This window comes from Gracilinanus agilis, chromosome 4 (genome assembly GCF_016433145.1).
Source record: "Gracilinanus agilis isolate LMUSP501 chromosome 4, AgileGrace, whole genome shotgun sequence".
Taxonomy (NCBI): Eukaryota; Metazoa; Chordata; class Mammalia; order Didelphimorphia; family Didelphidae; genus Gracilinanus; species Gracilinanus agilis.
The window spans coordinates 494,645,583-494,662,946 of NC_058133.1; the positions used below are offsets into that span (position 1 = coordinate 494,645,583).

The 17,364-nt window shown below is 46.5% G+C and overlaps 1 protein-coding gene across 1 annotated transcript in view; it reads left to right on the forward strand.

Annotated features, from left to right (window-relative positions):
* The window catches only part of LOC123244524 (S-adenosyl-L-methionine-dependent tRNA 4-demethylwyosine synthase TYW1-like), a 282,947-nt gene that overhangs the window by 9,817 nt on the left and 255,766 nt on the right, over window positions 1-17,364 (forward strand). Inside the window, exons 4-7 of the mRNA XM_044673037.1 lie at window positions 3,580-3,681; window positions 4,816-5,010; window positions 6,138-6,431; window positions 7,321-7,443. Of these exons, the coding sequence (XP_044528972.1) occupies window positions 3,580-3,681; window positions 4,816-5,010; window positions 6,138-6,431; window positions 7,321-7,443 (714 nt within the window). The remainder of the gene's footprint in view (window positions 1-3,579; window positions 3,682-4,815; window positions 5,011-6,137; window positions 6,432-7,320; window positions 7,444-17,364) is intronic.

Genomic DNA, 17,364 nt, shown 5'->3' on the forward strand with positions numbered 1-17,364 from the left:
GAGCTATAGGTGAGTGTGGAGGGGGTGGGGGTGGGGCGGTTGCTCAGCTCGCGCTTGAGTGAGAGCCCTTTTTAGCTTGGAAATGCCCCGATTCCACGTACCTTCCACGCTGTGCCCTGTTGTGGGGTTCCTCCGTTCGTCTGGACTTGTTTTTATGTCCCCTTGAGGAGTTTTGTGTGTTTCGGTCAGGAGAGGTTTAGAGCTGCTTCTTACTCTGCCGCCATCTTAACCCGGAAACCTCCCCTCCTATCCTAGCATTTGTTTTGATAGCACCTTAGTTTTTGAAGATATTACTTACTTTCCCCATCCCTCCCTGGCCCTTACTGCTCTTCTCTGGTAAGCTTAAAGAGAACTAGGGGGGAACAACCCAGTTCAGCAAAATTAACTACCATCTCCAGGAGTCTGATGGTGTAGGCACTGTTCTCCACCCACAGCTCCCCACCTCTGCCGAGAAAGGAGGCCTGTGTGTTTTCTTCTTTCCTCTGCAGGCAAAGTGAAGCCTGACACTGAGCTCTTTGAGTTGTTCTGGAGGCTTCTGTTAGGAGTAGGGAAGGCAACGCACCTGGCAAAGCATGCGTGGGGGGCAGCATTTGCAGTAATGATCCAGTCAGGACAGATGGCCAGACTCTGAGGCTTGAAGGGCCAGAGCTGGTTCTGACCCAGTTCAGCAATAATCATCATTGCCCACACTTGTAGATCATGTCTCAGGTGCCAGGCACTGGGTGAAGCACTTTACAACCAGGATCTTATTTGGTCTGAGAGGGAGTTTTCTCACTGGGAACAGACCCAGGTCTGGTTAAAAGAAAGGAGGTGTGGACATGCCTAATTTATTTTATTTTGTTGTCCTCTTCCTTGTATTTAAAAGAAACCCTCCATCTTAGGATCAATACTGTGTATTGGTATCAAGGCAGAAGAATAGTAAGGGCTAGGCCATGGGGGTGAAGTGACTTGCCCAGGGTCACACAGCTAGGAAGTGTCGGAAGCTAGATTTGAACCCAGGACCTCCTATCTCTAGGTCTGGCTCTCTAGCCACTGAGTCATCTAGCTGTTCCTAGGCCATTTATTTTATTTTATTTTTAATCTCTTACTCCCATCTTAGAATCAGTATTGTGCATTGATTGGTTCCAAGGCAGAAGAGCAGCAAGGGCTAGGCAATTGGGGTTTAGTGACTTGCCCAAGGTCACACAGCTAGGAATTGTCTGAGGTCCAATATGAACCCAGGTCCTCCTGTCTGTAGGCCTGGTGTTCTATCCACTGAACCTCCTTGCTGCCCCTCCTCATATTTTTAGCTTGAAACACTCCTGAAGCTGACCCGGTACATATGTGACTTGTGGCCAGAATCAGAGCCTCCCAGATCCTGAGCTCAGTCTTGGGTGTGACTCACCAATAAGTCTTCCCAGAGCTCTCCCAAAGAACATCAGACTTTGATTTGGGTCTGGGACACCACAGGAAAGCTACATGGACCTAGTTTAGTCCCCAGGCTTCCATGGGCATCATATTGGCTTCTTGAAAGGCCTTAAGGCAAATTTCAACTTTGATAGCTTGTTGGAACACCTTTACAGAGAATAAAAACACTCCATTCAGAAGGGGATCTCACGTGAGCCCATGAACAGGCAAATTAACTCTCCTTCCCTGTCCATTGGTACTTGCTGCCCCCTGGGCCCCTCGGTACTCCTCCTGACCACTCCAGGATGGAGTAGACCCTTCCCCTTCCCCCCAGCCCAAAAGGGAGTTTTGATTGTTTTGAAATCAGTCAACTTCTCCCTAGAGTGAATCTCACTTTCCCAGGAAGCTATCTAGTTTTATCCTATAGAGACTTTCCCCAATAGAAGGCCCCCTTCTTGGAGAGAGCTGAGGCATGGTAGAGTGACCTGTTCCCATGCCCTGGGACAGTGCAGAGAACTCCCAGTGTCACCGAGGGCCAGGGCCTGGGTTGGCATCTTCCTGTCCTGACTCTGGCCCCCTCTGCTCCTTCACTTGGTTCCTGCTTCCTCCAGAGAGCGAAGAGGGGAAGGGAAACATTTATCCAGTGCTAAGCACTTTTTATAAATATTATCTCATTTGACGAACTAGATGATACTCAGGACCATTGCCAGGCCCCAGAGGTCTCCTCCCAGAGGCGTGTTCTGGGCACATCACAGCTCCTTGCTCATATTCTTGACCCTTCTGGCTTGGTGCAAGGGGCCCTCATTGTACCACCAGCTCATCACCTGCCTTTGGTGTCATCTCTGGAACCCATGGCTTCCTCCTCTCCTGGTGCTCTGGGGTTCCCTGGAAGGCCACGGGCTGCTCAGGTTTCCTTCCTGGGCAAGAGTGTGTGACTGAGTTCTTTCTGACTCAGTCCTGGTTCTCTCCCTGTCCCCTTTTTTAGCCCTTTTTTTAAAGTCCAAGCCCAAAGATGTGTGATCTAATTCATCTTCCCTGTGGGTAAGGGATTAGGGCAGGATCCTGGGCCAGAAGAGTTTCTACCTTCTCCATGGGGCAAGTTTTATCTAAGGCCTTCAGCCTCTTCCTAAAGGAGACAGGGAGCTCTCAGAAGGCCCTTCTGGGCACACCTGCTACATATATTTTTGTAAGTATTTACACAGAAAAATAAGTTTTTATGTAGTACGTGCTCAGAGTTTAGATTATTTATACTTTACCCAGTATTGTGTTTGGTTTGGCTGTTCATCTCGATATTTATTGCCTGTGTTTTTTCCTTTCTCGAGCCACTGGGAGTATACATATTATTTTTCTGTTTATACTTTGTAATTTAAGTGTTTCTTATTACCTCTTATTACTTTTCCAGTTTCTTCATTTTCCTCCTATTTATCATTTGTAACAGCAAAATTATAAGATTCCATTTCATTTATATACCCTCGTTGAAGCAACCATTTGCCACCTGTTGGACATTTAGGTTGTTTTCAGTTCTTTGCAATGACAAAGAGTGCTGCTGTACAGCTGTTTGAACAGATGTATTTTTTTTCCTTTATGCTAACACTCTTGGGGCACATGTGCCGTGATGGGATTACCAGACCCAAAGGTCTGATCCCGGTGAGTCAGAGTGAGTGAGGCTCCCTGATCTTCAGTGCCTTCATCTGTAACGGGGGTGGAGATTGGACCAGATGACCCTCAGAGCCCTTCTGCTCTCAGGCTGGGACCCCGTGGTGGTGCCGGTGGTGGTGGCGGTGGTCGTACCATTTAGCCAGAGAAGGTTCTCTGCTATGATACTGCCCTGGGGCTCTGCCAGCCTTGGTGTGGGCTCTCAGGTCCACGCCTGGTTATTTTGCCCTGTTTGGATGATGTGAAGTCATCCCTTCGGGTCATCTTCATTTAAATTCTTCTGGTCCTTAGTGAGGTGAGACTTTCTTCACGTGACTCTTCCCAGAGTGTTTCTTCTCATGGTCTTTGACTATTTATCCGGTGATGTGTGAGGTGTGATTGCCATTGAGGGAGATCATAAAAAAAGCTGGCCTTTAAAAGAGGTTGAGATCGGCCCTGGAACATTCACTCTGCCAAAGTGGGGTCAATGGCGAGTCCCTTCCCCCGATGGTGAGTTTCTTGCTGAGTTTCTTAAACTTGTCTGATTTTTTTCCTCAGGGATTGGCAACACGTCTCGCCAAAGCAGTAACGGCTCTGGGTTTCCCTGCGGTGGTCATTAATTTGAAAGAATATGACCCTGACGATCGCCTGGGGGAAGAGGTAGGTCGTGAATCGTCTTTCGTCTGTCCTTCCCCACCAGAGCACCCTTGTGGTGCGGACTTCTTGGCAACTCGGCAATCCTTGGACTTTCTGGAATAAAGTTCATTTCCTTAAGAAGGAACTCTTTGCAGGTGACTTTTAGACTTGATTCTGAGGCCAGATGATCTATGTTACAGCCATAACTCTGCAGCCACATGGAATCTTGTGCCTCGGAGAGCAGAAAGCACGCAGGACAGGTGCCTCTTACAGCTTATAGCTCAGGCTGGCTTATTGTTATAAAAGACTATCACATAAAACAATGTAAAAAGTTACATAATAATAACAACAGCTAGCATTTCTATAGGCCTCTGAAGTTTGCAAAGTTCTTTGCATATGTTATTTGATCCTCCTTTAAAAAACCCCCAACAAACCCTTACCTTCCTTCTTTGAATCCATGCTGTGTACTGGTTTGATGGCAGAAGAGCAGTAATGGTAGGCAATTGGGGGATAAGTGACTTGCCCAGGGTCACCCAGCTAGGAAGAGTCTGAGGCCAGATTTGAACCCAAGATGTCCTATTCCCAGGCCTGGCTCTCTATCCACTGAAGAACTACCTAGCTTCCGCTAATGTGTGTGTTTTTAGAAGTGAATCTGTGGCCGCAGGTCCATTTCCTGTTCTAACGTTGACCATTTTCTAGAGAGCATCTCTTTTGTTCCCTTTAGGGCAATCTTTAAACTTTTCCCTACTATTTTTCCTCACCCCCCCCCCCCCCATGCCCCTACTCACTCTGTATGGCTCAGAGCCCCATTCAGGAAGGAGATGAAGATGATGTTTAAAAAGATCCCTGAGTGTGTCCGAGGGGCTCGGGCCCCTGCCACAGCCCCGATGTCCCTCAGGAAATCCTCTGGTCTGCTCTGGAGATGCCCCCAAGGCCGTAGGCATGGCTTCTCCTTGTCTGGGCACCTGCCCATCCTTCTCTCATCCCTGAACAAGGGAGGATCACAGTTATTCCCTCTGTGTTTTGAGAGTTAGTCACACATGTGAAAGCCTCTTCTGTTTCTGGGAGGCCAAAGTGAAGGTGAATTTAGAAGGAAACACCCCCCTCCTTGAGATGACTTGGAGAGCCTTCTGGAATGGCTGCCTTTCTTTTTTGTAGGTAACCAGTAAAAATCTCTGCGTCTTCCTGGTTGCTACCTACACCGATGGCCAGCCGCCAGAGAGTGCAGAGTGGTTCTGCAGATGGCTGGAGGAAGCATCGAATGACTTCAGATTTGGCAAGACCTATCTGAAGGGCATGAGATACGCAGTGTTTGGATTGGGAAACTCAGTGTATGACGGCAACTTTAACAAGGTGAGGGCCGGCTCTTATCCTCCTGGCAGGTGTAGGTGGGGCTCCGGGAGCTTGGTTCAAGGTACTTCCCAGCAGGCTTGTCCCCCGGGAATGGAGGGCCCTTCTCTCTCCTGACTCCACCACCACCGAGTCTGGGCCCTCTTAGATGCTCCCCCTCCTCGTGTTGCCCCTGTCCTCGGCCTCGGACCCCTGGCTCCCTTCCCCATGCTGCCCGATGACCATTTCCTTCGGAGGCCTTCCCCGATTCTCTCTCCTCTGACGGTGCCCATCTCCGCCTCTCCTTTGTCTTCTGGACATCCTGAATTGTTCTCGGTGAACGCGCTGCGACCTCGCTGAGGCGGGGATTGCCTTACCCTGGTGTTTGTGGGTGCTTGGCCCACGGCGGGGTTTATTCCATCTCCACTGGCTCATTGCTTGTGGTTTTAGAGTAGAATCCTGTTTGGCCACCCTCTCACCATTTAATTGGAACCTCTGTTTTCAGGGGGCCCATCATCTGCCTCTGGGGATCAGATTGGGAGGTGGGGGGGAGATTCCAAATATGCTTCAGCCCACCCACCTCTCTCTTTCCTTTTGATGAATTCCTCCTCTTTGGAAGCCTCCCCACATCCTAGATGCTCAACCTCTTCCCTGGTTCACATGAGCAGGCCTGGTTCTTGTCCCAGTGGGTGCTCAGACCCGCCCCTCACCCGTCCTTGGGGCCCCAGCAGCTCTTGCTTTGGTCAGTGTAGCCCTTTGGGTCCAGTTTGAATTCCTTCACTCTCCTTTTTCTGTGCTCGTGGGAAAGCACGGGTACAAGTGCCCTCCATGAGGCCCAGCGGTGCCCCTGAGGGTCATTACGGAAGCCCCCCTAGGTCTTCTCTTTCTTTGGGGGCTTATTTCAGTCCCTTCATGTGTTTCTTTTCATGGGGGCAGAGCGGTTCGTCCTTGGTCTGAAATTGCCTTGGAAATGTCATTTATGAGACATAAACTTCTGGGGTTGGCACATCAGTGGAGTTTGTCTCACCCAATTGATGCCCATAAACTTTCTATTTGGAAATTCAGTCTTATCTATTTAATTTCTCTGCCTTAGCTTTGATTTAGACTTGGGGCGTTGTTCCCACATAGCTGGTTTCCCTCGTCTCTCGCAGGTTGGCAAAAACATTGATAGATGGTTGTGGATGCTCAGTGCCAGGCGGGTCATGACCTGCGGAGAGGGAGACAGCAACGTGGTGAGGAGCCGGCACGGGAGTCTGGAAGCTGATTTTGCCGCTTGGCAGGCCCACTTCCTTTCCCGGCTGCAGGACCTGAGCCGCGGTGACTGTAGTGAGAAGAAGGCAGCCTGCCGCCACCGCCAGGGCCGCTGTAAGAAAGGCGAATGCAAAAGCAAGAAGAAGGAGGGCAAGAATGCAGGGCCAGAGGGGTCAAGGCACGAAGCCCCAGAGGTACAGTGATCCTTGTGTCCACCCCTACCTTCCTCTCTCCTCCTTCCCTTCCTTAGTCCTTCCCCTCCATCCTTCTCTCTTACTCCCTCCCTTCTCCTTCCTTTCTCCCCTCCTCCTTCTCCTCTTCCTTCTTCCTTCTCTCTCTCATTCCTTTCCCTCCATTTTTCCTTTTCCCTCACTTCTTTCCTTCTTCCTTCTCTCTCTCTTTCCTCTTTTCCTTCCTTTTTTCTTTCCTCTCCTTACTGTCTCTTTCTTCCTGCTTTCCTTCTCTCCTTCTTGCCTTCTCTCTCTCCTTTCTCCCTTTCTTCCTTCTTTTCTCTTTCCTTCCTCCTGCTGTCTCTTTGTCCCTCCTCTTCCTTTTTCCCTTCATTCCTCTTCTCTTCATCCCTTCCTTTCTCCCTTGCTTTTTCTCATTATCTCTTCCTCCCTTTCTTCCTTCCTTTCTTTTCTTTTCCAAATATGCTGCTAACCGCTATTTTGCTTTATCTCACTCATCTGGAAGAAGCTCACCAGCTGCCAAGCACCCTGATTTCATGCATCTATTCTTTTTTTTTTTAACCCTTACCTTCCATCTTAGAATCAATACTGTGTATCAGTTCCAAGGCAGAAGAGTGGTAAGGCTAGGCAAGGGGGTGAAGTGACTTGTCCAGGGCCAGGTAGCTGGAAATTGTTTGAGGTCACATCTGAACCCAGGACCTCCAGCCTCTAGACTTGGATCTCCATCTACTGAGGGATTTAGCTGCCCCCTTAGCCTTTGTTCTAAGATGACCCCACAGCTAGGGCCCCTCAGTCAGCCTCCTAGTAGGTTCACAGAGCCTAGAACAGCTGGAGAATGTTACCCCTTTTAAATCTACAGAAGGAAATTTCTTTCCACGTGTTTATTGTAAAGGAGGAAGAACAGTTTGAAACCACGAGTGAGGAGGAGTCGGGCGCCGAAGAGGGCCGGAGCAGCAGCTCAGTGGTGGACGTGGAGGATTTGGGAAAGATGATGGACAGCATGAAGAAGGCGAAGGTACTGCTTGGTTTCCCCGGGGACTCTGGGCCTCGTCGGGGAGCCTCCTTCCTGGGGGCTCAGACCTGAGTTTCCAAATATCAGTTCTGGAAAAATGGCCAACAGGGAGTTTTTTTGTAGGCTTCACCATCTGCTGTAGGGCTGTTAGGTGGTGTAGTGGGTACGGGTTTGTCTTAGAATCAGGAAGGTCTGAATTTTAATTCTGCCTCGATTATTGCTGTGGGACCCTGGACAAGTCACTTTTATATTCTGAGCCTTAGTTTCCTCATTCATAAAATGGGGATAATAAGAGTGCACAGCTGAGGGTGTTGTGGTGGGGCTCAGAGGAGATAACTGGTAGAAAGCATTTTGCAAGCCTTAACACCCCAGAGGACTCTGCACCCCCTGTTAGACCCTGATGTTTGGTGTCCTCAGGAACATCCTCTAGGATGGCCATGGGGTGTGTGTGCGTGGAGAGAGTGGCCCTTTGGCCTGCGTCCCTCCAGGGGAGAGTGGGCCGGGCATGCCACTGCCTCAGGCTCCTGGGAAGGGGGGCGGCTGCCTCGGGAAGCTCAGGAGAGAATGTTCCGCTCTTTTTGATCATGCACCTCCTCGGTAAAACATAGTGGAGCTCATGTTCTACTCTACATCAGTGTATTGTAATCAAGCGGAATGTACATTGGCAAGGGGCAGGGTTGTACCTTGGAGGCGGCGAGGGGGCGCCAGAGTGCCCAGAGCACCGGCCCGGCGTCCAGAACATCCATCTTCATGAGTTCAAATCTGACCTCAGACACTTTCTAGCTGTGTGATTTTGGGCAATTCACTTCACCCCATTTGCCTCAGTTTCCTCATTTGTGAAATGAGCCAGAGAAGGAAATGGCAAACCACTCCATTATCTTTGCCAAGAAAACCTTAAATGTAGTCATGAAAAGTCAGGCATGACTGAAATAGTAAAAAACATCAATAAAGCAATATTTAATAATAATGTTTAGTAATAGCTAGCATTTTTAGAGCATCTTAAGGCTTATAAAGTACTTTACAAATGGTACATGATTTTATCCTCACAACAACCCCTGGATGTACGTGTTATTATTATCCTCATTTTACAGATGAGGAAACTGAGGCAGAGGTGAAATGATTTACCCAGGGTGACACAGCTGGTAATTGTCTTTAAAAACATTGATTTTATTTTGCCTGTTAATGGTGCAACCCCCCTGCCCCCCCCATTTTACTACTAAAAGATATAATAATAGTACTTCTTATTGAGAACAGTGGGATTAGACATGCTTTTTGGGTTTGAGAATCTTGGTTCGAGTCTGTTTCTAAGCTCAGTTTATTTCAAGACATAATTTTCATGACTGTCATAGCTGAAGAAGATAATTCACTAAGATAGACCGAAATGGAAGGGCTGCATTTGTTAGCAGTGCTCCTTACTAGATGATGTTACCCATCTTTCAGTCTCGTCCACCAATCATGCAAAAGTTTTTGTAGAAATTTGGCTGGTAAATTTCCATCCTCCCTTATTTGGTTTCACAAACTCATCAGGTGCTGTGTGCTTGTATTTTTAACAAACGGGTTCAAACCTCCTGGGACTCTGGATTTGGAAGATTTTTGGATAGTTTAGACAATCCTGTTTTCACATTTAAGTGAGTTTCTGAATGCCAAGAGTTTTTGGAGGTTACATATCATTTTCAGCAAGAAAACTCTGTGATGGTGAAGCAACTCCACCATGTTTTCCCAGTGCTTGTGGGTTACTTAAACTTTCTTGAAGAACAGCTACATTCACTAATTGTGTGACCCTGGGTAGGTCTGCTTCACTTCTGTCTGCCTCAATTTCTTCATCTGTAAAATGAAGATAATAACAGCACCTAGCTTCCAGGGTTATTGTGAGGACCAAATCAGATAACATGGAAAGTGCTTTTTAAAACTTTCTTCATAGATGTTAGCTTTTAGTATTATTATGATTATAATGAACTAGAACAGTTTAATAGAAAAAGAATCTGTGTTCATTCAGCCTTAAGCTGTATTTCAGACTCTTCTGGTTTCATTTGATATATTATCATTTTTTGATTTAAATATCCCTTTTGTTTCCCTCTTGTATGTGTGTGTGTCTATACATTTTTATCCCAAAGAATTGCCCCTTGTAACAAAGAGTAATAAAGAGAGAACACCCCTCAAAAAGGCAATTCAGCAAAACCTGATACTTGGAGAAAAGCTCCCTGTTTGACAAACACTGCTTAGAAAATGGGTTTTGGTAAGACTGAGATTTGTCAGAAATTTAGATTAGACCAGCATTTTACACCACTTCCCACAATTAGGTCCAGTGAGTATGTGACCTGAATATTGAAGCTCATACCCTCAAAAATGGGAAAAGAAGTACATCAAGTACTTTTCATTGCTATAGAGCAGTGATTCCCAAAGTGGGCGCCACCGCCCCCTGGTGGGTGCTGCAGCGATTCAGGAAGTGGTGATGGCCACAGGTGCATTTATCTTTCCTATTAATTGCTATTAAAATTAAAAAAAATTAATTTTCAGGGGGCTAAGTAATATTTTTTCTGGAAAGGGGGCGGTAGGCCAAAAAAATTTGGGAACCACTGGTCTAGAGAGAAGGAGAATTCTTAATTAAACAAAGGATAGAGGCACCACAAAAGAGAAAATGATTTCAGCTAGATGAAACTGAAAAACTTTTGTACTACCAAAATCAATGCAAGTAAGTTAAGGAGGGAAGTGTTTAGTTGGGAAAAACTTTTTTGTAGTTAATCTGCAAAATGTTAGTGTGGGAATAGGGAATAGGACTTGGAATCAGGAGGATGAGTTCAAAACCTGCCTTAGTCACTAGCAGTGTGACCTTAAGTAAGTCACTTAACCTCTATTTGACTCAGTTTCTTCAGGTTTTTTCCAACTCTAAATCAATAATCCTATGTTGAAGGTATTTTCAGGATGGGGTAGGGAACTAGTACAGCCAGGTAAGACCTAAAGCATTTTCCTGATAAAATGGTGGCCAAAGGAGATAAATTAATCATTTTCAAAAATTGTAAACTTTTAAAAACCCTATGAAAGAATGCTCCCCATTGTTATTAATAAGAGGAAGCTAATCAGAACAGCTCTGAGGTATCCCTTCCCACTTGGCCAAGCTGCAGAGATTTCAAAACATAGAAATACTGATGGGGAGAGGTTGGGCAAAGACAGGGATACCAATACATGGTTGGTGGAGCTGTGAATGGACCTGATTCCCCAAGAAATCTGGCATCATCCCCAAAGTGACTGAAATGTCCCTACTGTCCGACCCGGGGTCTGCTCAGCGTTAGTATCTACCTCAGGAAGTCAGAAACAAAGCCCAGATGCACCAAAATGCTTGGAGCAGCCCTTGTTTGTAGTCGGAAGGATGGCTGAGTAGTCTGGGTCAGGGCTGGCCCAGAACTCGGTAGCCCTGCCCGGGGTGGCCAGGGAGGGCTGCAGGGAGGACTGAACCCAAAGCGAGGCCATTAGACCAGGAAGCGTTCACAGCCACTTTGGCCAGGGACGGGGCAGGAAGGACAAAACCCAAACTGATTATGGTGAGCAGCCTCAGCCGATAGCCGGCTGGGCTTGGCTGTCTGCTGCCGTGGGGCTTCGCGCTTGCTTTTTGGGGGGGCACCGGGTGGGCCTGGGCTCAGGAGGACCTCAGCGCCCCAGCTGAGGGTCTGCCGGCCTCAGGCTCCTCTTCTGTGAGGGTCGTGGGAGCTGTCAGTATGACTGCCCTCTCCCGGTGGGTGGCGTCCTGGGGAGAATTGGGAGACGTGACTGGGGAAAACGGCCCGCTCGCCACTAGAGGGCAGCACAAACCGCGCATTAAACTCCCGGCCTGATGCTGGAATGCAGGTTGCAGAGGACGCGCTTTAAAGGTCCTGGTGGAGCCTGGTGACAGCCAGCCCCGGCCCCAGCCCCAGCCCCGGCCCCGGAGCCCCAGCCCCGGCCCCGGAGCCCCGAGCTAACGTGGAGCTAACGTGGAGCTAACGTGGAGCTAACGTGGAGCTAATGTCTCCGCAGGCTTCTAGCTCTCAGCCGCACAGTCTTCATTGTGGTCTGCATGGAGGAGACCGTTTTTTTTTTCAATAGATCTTAATGGAAATGATCCCAGAGTCGTAGATGTGGAGCTGGAGGGGAGCCTCTCCTTTTACTGATGAGGAAAGGGAGGCGGAGGACGTGGATTTAGAGCTGAAAAGGCCCTCGAGGGCCATTGTGCCCTCTCTCACAGATGAGGAAGCCCAGGCTGGAGGGCCACGGATGTCCATGGATGTCCGCCTGGCAGGGCCCTTGGGGGTCTTGTTCTGATTAGGAGTCCTTGAGTGACTGGCCCAGGCGCCTGTCCCAGGACGTGGAGGGGCGGGATTGGAACCCAGGGCTGGAGCTCTGCCCAGGGGGGTGTCACTGCCGTCACTGCCTCACCTTCCCTTTTTGAGTGGTTTTGTTAAGAACAGATTTAGTTAAACAGATTTGAGAGACGGGATGGATTTAAGTCAGCCTTAGGCAGGCCCTGCTGTGGCCTGGTACCGCTTGAGCCCTGCCCTCCGGTCTGGTCTTTAGTGTTGGGGAGAACAGCGCGCTGGTGCTGGGCGGTGCCAGCTATACGGTGAGTTCGGGATTCCCAGCCGAAAGGAGGCTGCCCGCGGGGCTTCGCTCCGAGCCTCAGCCCTGCCTGCCCCCTCTCCCCCCTCAAGAGGCTTCTCCACTGCGCCTTCCTTGTGGAGCTGCTGCTTCCCCCTCCCTCGGGATGTCAGGGCCTTGGAGGGAGGCGCCGTCCCTGAGGCCCTCCTGGGCGGTGACCCCTTGTTCTCTTCAGCCTCGGGCACCGGCTCGCCATTCCGCCTGTCCCCCAGGCTCCCGGGCTTTTTCTGGTGGTGGGGACTTCACTGCTCTTGAGAACTCCCTGGGAGGAAACGCCAGCAGCACCGATTGCAGCCTGCCCGGAAACCCTGAGGCGGAGTCTGGCTGTGCTGACGTGGCCGACCTGAGGCCGGAGCCTTTCTGGCCCTGCGGGTGCCTCTCCGCTCCTTCTCTGCACCCGCCGTCCTGTTGGGGTGCTGTCCCAGCGTCTCCCCCAGGAGGGCACCCCCCCCTTACCCCGGGGGTGTGTGAGGAGCGTTTCCCTCGTGGGCCTCGCTCCCGCCCGCCTGCACCTTGGGCTCCAGAACCCTACGTGCAGGACACGTTTCCGTCCTTGTGTGCAGGAAGACGCTTCCTTGTAAATCGGTCCCGGGCCGCAGAGTTCTGGATTGCACCTTTAGGCCCATCGGCATCCGCGGGCCTTGTGGCCTTTCAGCAGGAAATTCTTCCCTGCTTCCACCGAGGACGCTCCCCATTTAGCAGGCAAAGAACTTACCAGTATCATCCGGTATGGAAATAAATGGCAAATATTTGGTGCAAGTTCTCCAGGGAAACATTTGTTTGTAGCCATTTGAATTGCAAAATGATCTCCCAAGTGTGGCCAATTTCTGGAATAAAAACACTTAGAATTGTGGCGGGATGGATCTGCAGCTGATTCTCTGCTTAGGAGCCTGGTTTTTGTCTGTCTGTTGAGCGCTTTACTCCTTGCAGAGACGAGGCCCCCCTTGACTGCAAGAGCCACGGGCAGTTTTGAACTTGAGCTTTCCCTATGGTGATCACTGCCTGAATGGGACGGCAACCTGGATTTCTCTTTTTTCAAGAGGAATCCTGGTTTCACTTCTGCCATATAAGGCTTAAATAAAAGGTTTTATTGCTATTTTCCATTTCTTATGTCACCATTGTGTCTCTCCCATGTATCCCCCTCTTGGAGAGGTATCCCTTATGATAAAGAATATATATATTAATTTTTTTTTTTGTGGGGGGAGTCAGCACAGCTAATCTAGGCATTGAAAAAACCTGTGCAGTGTATAACACCTATGAAGCTCCCACTTCCATCAGTGGGCAGGTTGGGGGTGTCTTCTCATGTTTCTTCATCCAAGTCCCACTTGATCTTTATTATTTTGTTACATTTCCTTTTGACTTTTTGGTGCATGGTTGTTCTTTTCTACATTGTTGTAGACACTCTCTACATTGTTTTCTTGGCTCTTCTAGCTTTACTTACAGATCTTTCTTTGTTTTTCTATATTCATGACATACATCATTTCTTAAAACATGGTAATATTCCATTTATATTCATGTACCACAGTTAGTTGAGCCACTTCCCAATTGATGGGCATCTACTTGTTTCCAAATCATGGCTATCACAAAAAGTGCTACTGTAAATATTTTGGAGTATATGGGCTCTTTACTATTGATAGTTTCCTTAGGATATAAGCATAGTAATGGAGTCTCTAGTTCAAAGGGTATGGACATTTTGGTCACTTTATTTTGTATAACTACAAAATGGTTGAACCATTTGACAGCTCCACCAACAATGTATTAGTATGCCTACCTTCCCACAACCAATATTGACTTTCATGATTGGGTCATTTTTGCCAATTTGCAGGGTGTGAATTGAAACCTTAGAGTTATTTTGGTTTGTGTTTTCCTTATTAGTGATTTGGAGCAATTTTTCCATATAGTTGTGAATATTCTTTTGAGAAATGTTTTTTCATATCTGTTGACCATTTATCTCTTGGGGAATGACTTTAAAAAAACCCCCATCTTTCATCTTAGAATGAATACTAAGTATTGGTTTTAAGTCAGAAGAGTGGTAAGTGCTAGGCAATGGGAGTTCAGTGACTTGTCTAGGCCTCACAGCTAGGAAGTATCTGAGGTCAAATTTGAACCCAGGACCTCCTGTCTCTAGTCCTGGTTCTTTATCCACTGAACTACCTAGCTTTTCCTGGGTATTTGTCTTAAATATTTTATTGTTTATATATCTTGGATACCAAACCCTTAGCAGAGAAATTAAATGTAAAGGTTTTTTTCCCCATTTGTCCACTTCCCCTTATCCTAGAAACATTAATGTTATCTTTACAGGAACTTTCAGTTTCAAGTAATTATCTATTTTATCATTTGTATTTGCAGCTCGTTGGGTTAAGAATACATCTTTTACCCTTAGTTGTGATAGTATATAATCTGTTTCTTGTCTAATTCTTTTTGGTAGTATGATCTTTAATATTAAGGTCTTGTATGCACTTAGAATATATTCTATAGTATGTGTGAGATAGTCTAATTCTAGTTTCTGCCAAACTGCTTTCCAGTTTTCCCAATCAAATAAGTCATTTTCCCTTAGGCGTCACTTCTGTTTTCTACTTTATCAAACACTGGGCTACTGAGTTCCATTGTTTCTGAATCTCTCTTGTCTAGTCTGTTCCATTGGTCTATATCTCTATTCTTTAACCAATCCCAGATGGTTTTGGTGACTGCTGCTCTATAATATAGTTTGAGGTCTGGAAGTGCTATTCCCCCTTTGTCCTTAACTTCTTTTTATCCTTTCCCCTGATATACTAGACTTTTTGTTTTTACACGTTAATTGTGTTATTATTTTATAAGACTTAGTACACATAATGCTTCATGCTAAAACATGTTTATTTTGGCATGTGGTCAAACCTGATTAATGGGATAGGAACAAAGCCTAGTATTTTTTTTTTTTTTTACTTTATTGGTCACATAGGTGATTTAAAACCTCTCAAATGACTTAAGAGTAGCTTTGTACAGAACAAAGTATGATATTCATTTAGATTCAATTTATATTCATTTTTCATTTACCATATTCAAAGTATGATAGCCATTTTTGTGGGTATGGAATACTCATAGGATAAATTCAGCAAAAGCCAAATTGAGATATGTGTGGCCGTTGCAGATGATGATATGGGGGCACGTGGAGAGAACATTTAGTTAGGAAGACCTGTGTTCGAACCCAGCCTTAGACACTGACTAGCTTGACACTTAATAGGCAAGTAAGTCATGCAATCTCTGTTTGCTTCAGTTTCCCCATCTATAAAATGGAGATAGTAATAATTCCTACTTCCCAAAATTGTCATGAGACTCAAATAAAAAGATGATACATGTAAAGAGCTTAATAAGGCTCCTGGCCCAGTGGTTGCTATATAAATGGTAGCGATCATATTATGATACAATCAGTATTATGAATTCATGTTGTTTATAAAATATCTTGGATCTGAACAGAAATAATATTTTTTGCTTCTTAGGGCACCTTTACCTTGGAAAACTTGATCCTTCCAGCAGATATTTGAACTAGGAAGGGCCAGTTTGATGCTCTCCACTTGGAGATGAAGAAATGGGTTTGGCTGTAGGAAACTCACCCAAGTCATGTTGGTCATAAATGGCCGAGCCTCTCAGACGTGGCTTCCTGCCTCTTGGGTCCTTACTTGTTTTACCTTACGTGGTTGTCTTGTAAAATTCTGACTTTCTTTATACTTGAAGTTGAGCCTCAGCTCTCAGGCTGAAAATGGGGGCTCTGCCTAGAAGGTGGGGAATAGAGCCTTGGTCAGCCTGGTGCCTCCAGGCAGCAAGTGGTATCTGATGGCAGTGACCCTGAACTAGAGAGTAGAGCTCTGGCGTGGGGTCAAGTGGACATCTTGACTTTTCTTCTCATAGCTGGTATACTTGGAGCCCTTTCTTGCTATTTTGATCTTTTTATAGGGCTGATGCATCAGTGAATTTTGGAAACAAGTCATTTATGCAAGGCAAGATTCATGACAGGTATTCTTGGCCAATTACTTGTTTGTCCACCTCAGGCTCTCGCCGTGTCCTCTTCTCTCTCCACTAGCCAATTTAGCAACTCAGCTGCCTTTATCATTAGAATTTAGGATAAGGATAGATATCTGAAAGGGCAGCTAGAGGTGGTATTCTCAACTATTCCTGCTCTACAAAATTGTTTTTTGAAGTATGCAGAATAGGCATCATTAGTTTGGGACCTGAACCTGGGAGAGGAGCCTGACCTCAAGCCAAATTGGACCTCAGGCTTGGGCTGGCTGGTTCTGCGTCCAGGCTTCTTTTCCTTATACCCACCCTATAGCTTCCTTGAAATAGGAAACCCCTTAGTATCAGGGGAATTTTCTTAATGTGTATCTTAAATCTTCCTAATGATTTAAGTCTTTCTAATCACCCTCCAGGGAGATGAAATATTAAACAGGAATTAGCCTTTGCCCTTAACCTTCTCTGCTTTGTACTGAATAATTGCAACCCAACCTTTTTGCCCCGTTTAGATCCTATTGGCTCAATCCTTTAAATGTGTTTATTTATTTTTGCCTTGTTTGGACATTTCCGATTTTCCCACATCCTTCTAGAGATCTTTAACCAGATAATTCACTTTTATGGAAAGTTCCTTTTGTCAGTGACTGATCCTAGGCAGGTTTTGACCTTCCCATTTCCCTTGGCTCCGGATTCAAACACAATGTACCTTCCTTTCCTGGCCTCCAAAGTTATTCTCTCAACATGTGCTCAACAGATTCATGTCGCACCAAGTACACCTATTTTTAGCTTCTAAGGCCATGACTATTAATCAGAGATGTGCCATCTTTTAACACGGAGCCTTTCTCACAGCTGGGAGACAGTGATAAACTTGAAATACTGATTTGCCAAGGATTGATTCTGGAGTCTCTTATTGCTTCTTTAACCTTTATGACCATATTTATAAAGTGTATTCATGAATAATCATAATAACAATTGTCTTAATTTTTCTTTTGGGAATTTGTAAGTAAGTAATTGAGTGCAGTTCCAGTATTGCATTGAGAGATGGCTTTCCCCCTACTCCGACAACAAAGTCCATTCAGGAAACATTTACCACAATGATTGTATTGCTTTTGGATTTTAAGTACCACATTCCTGTGGACAGACTTAGAAATGGAGCTTTGAAGAATGAATATTCCTCCATTGGCCCTCCAAGCCCTATGGTTTTTTAGGATGTCTTTCTTGGACCAGAAGACTTCAGTTATTACTTTCTGAGCATCTTGACAAACCTTGGTGTGCTTAAAGAGGAGAATCAGTTATAGACATGGAAGTTCT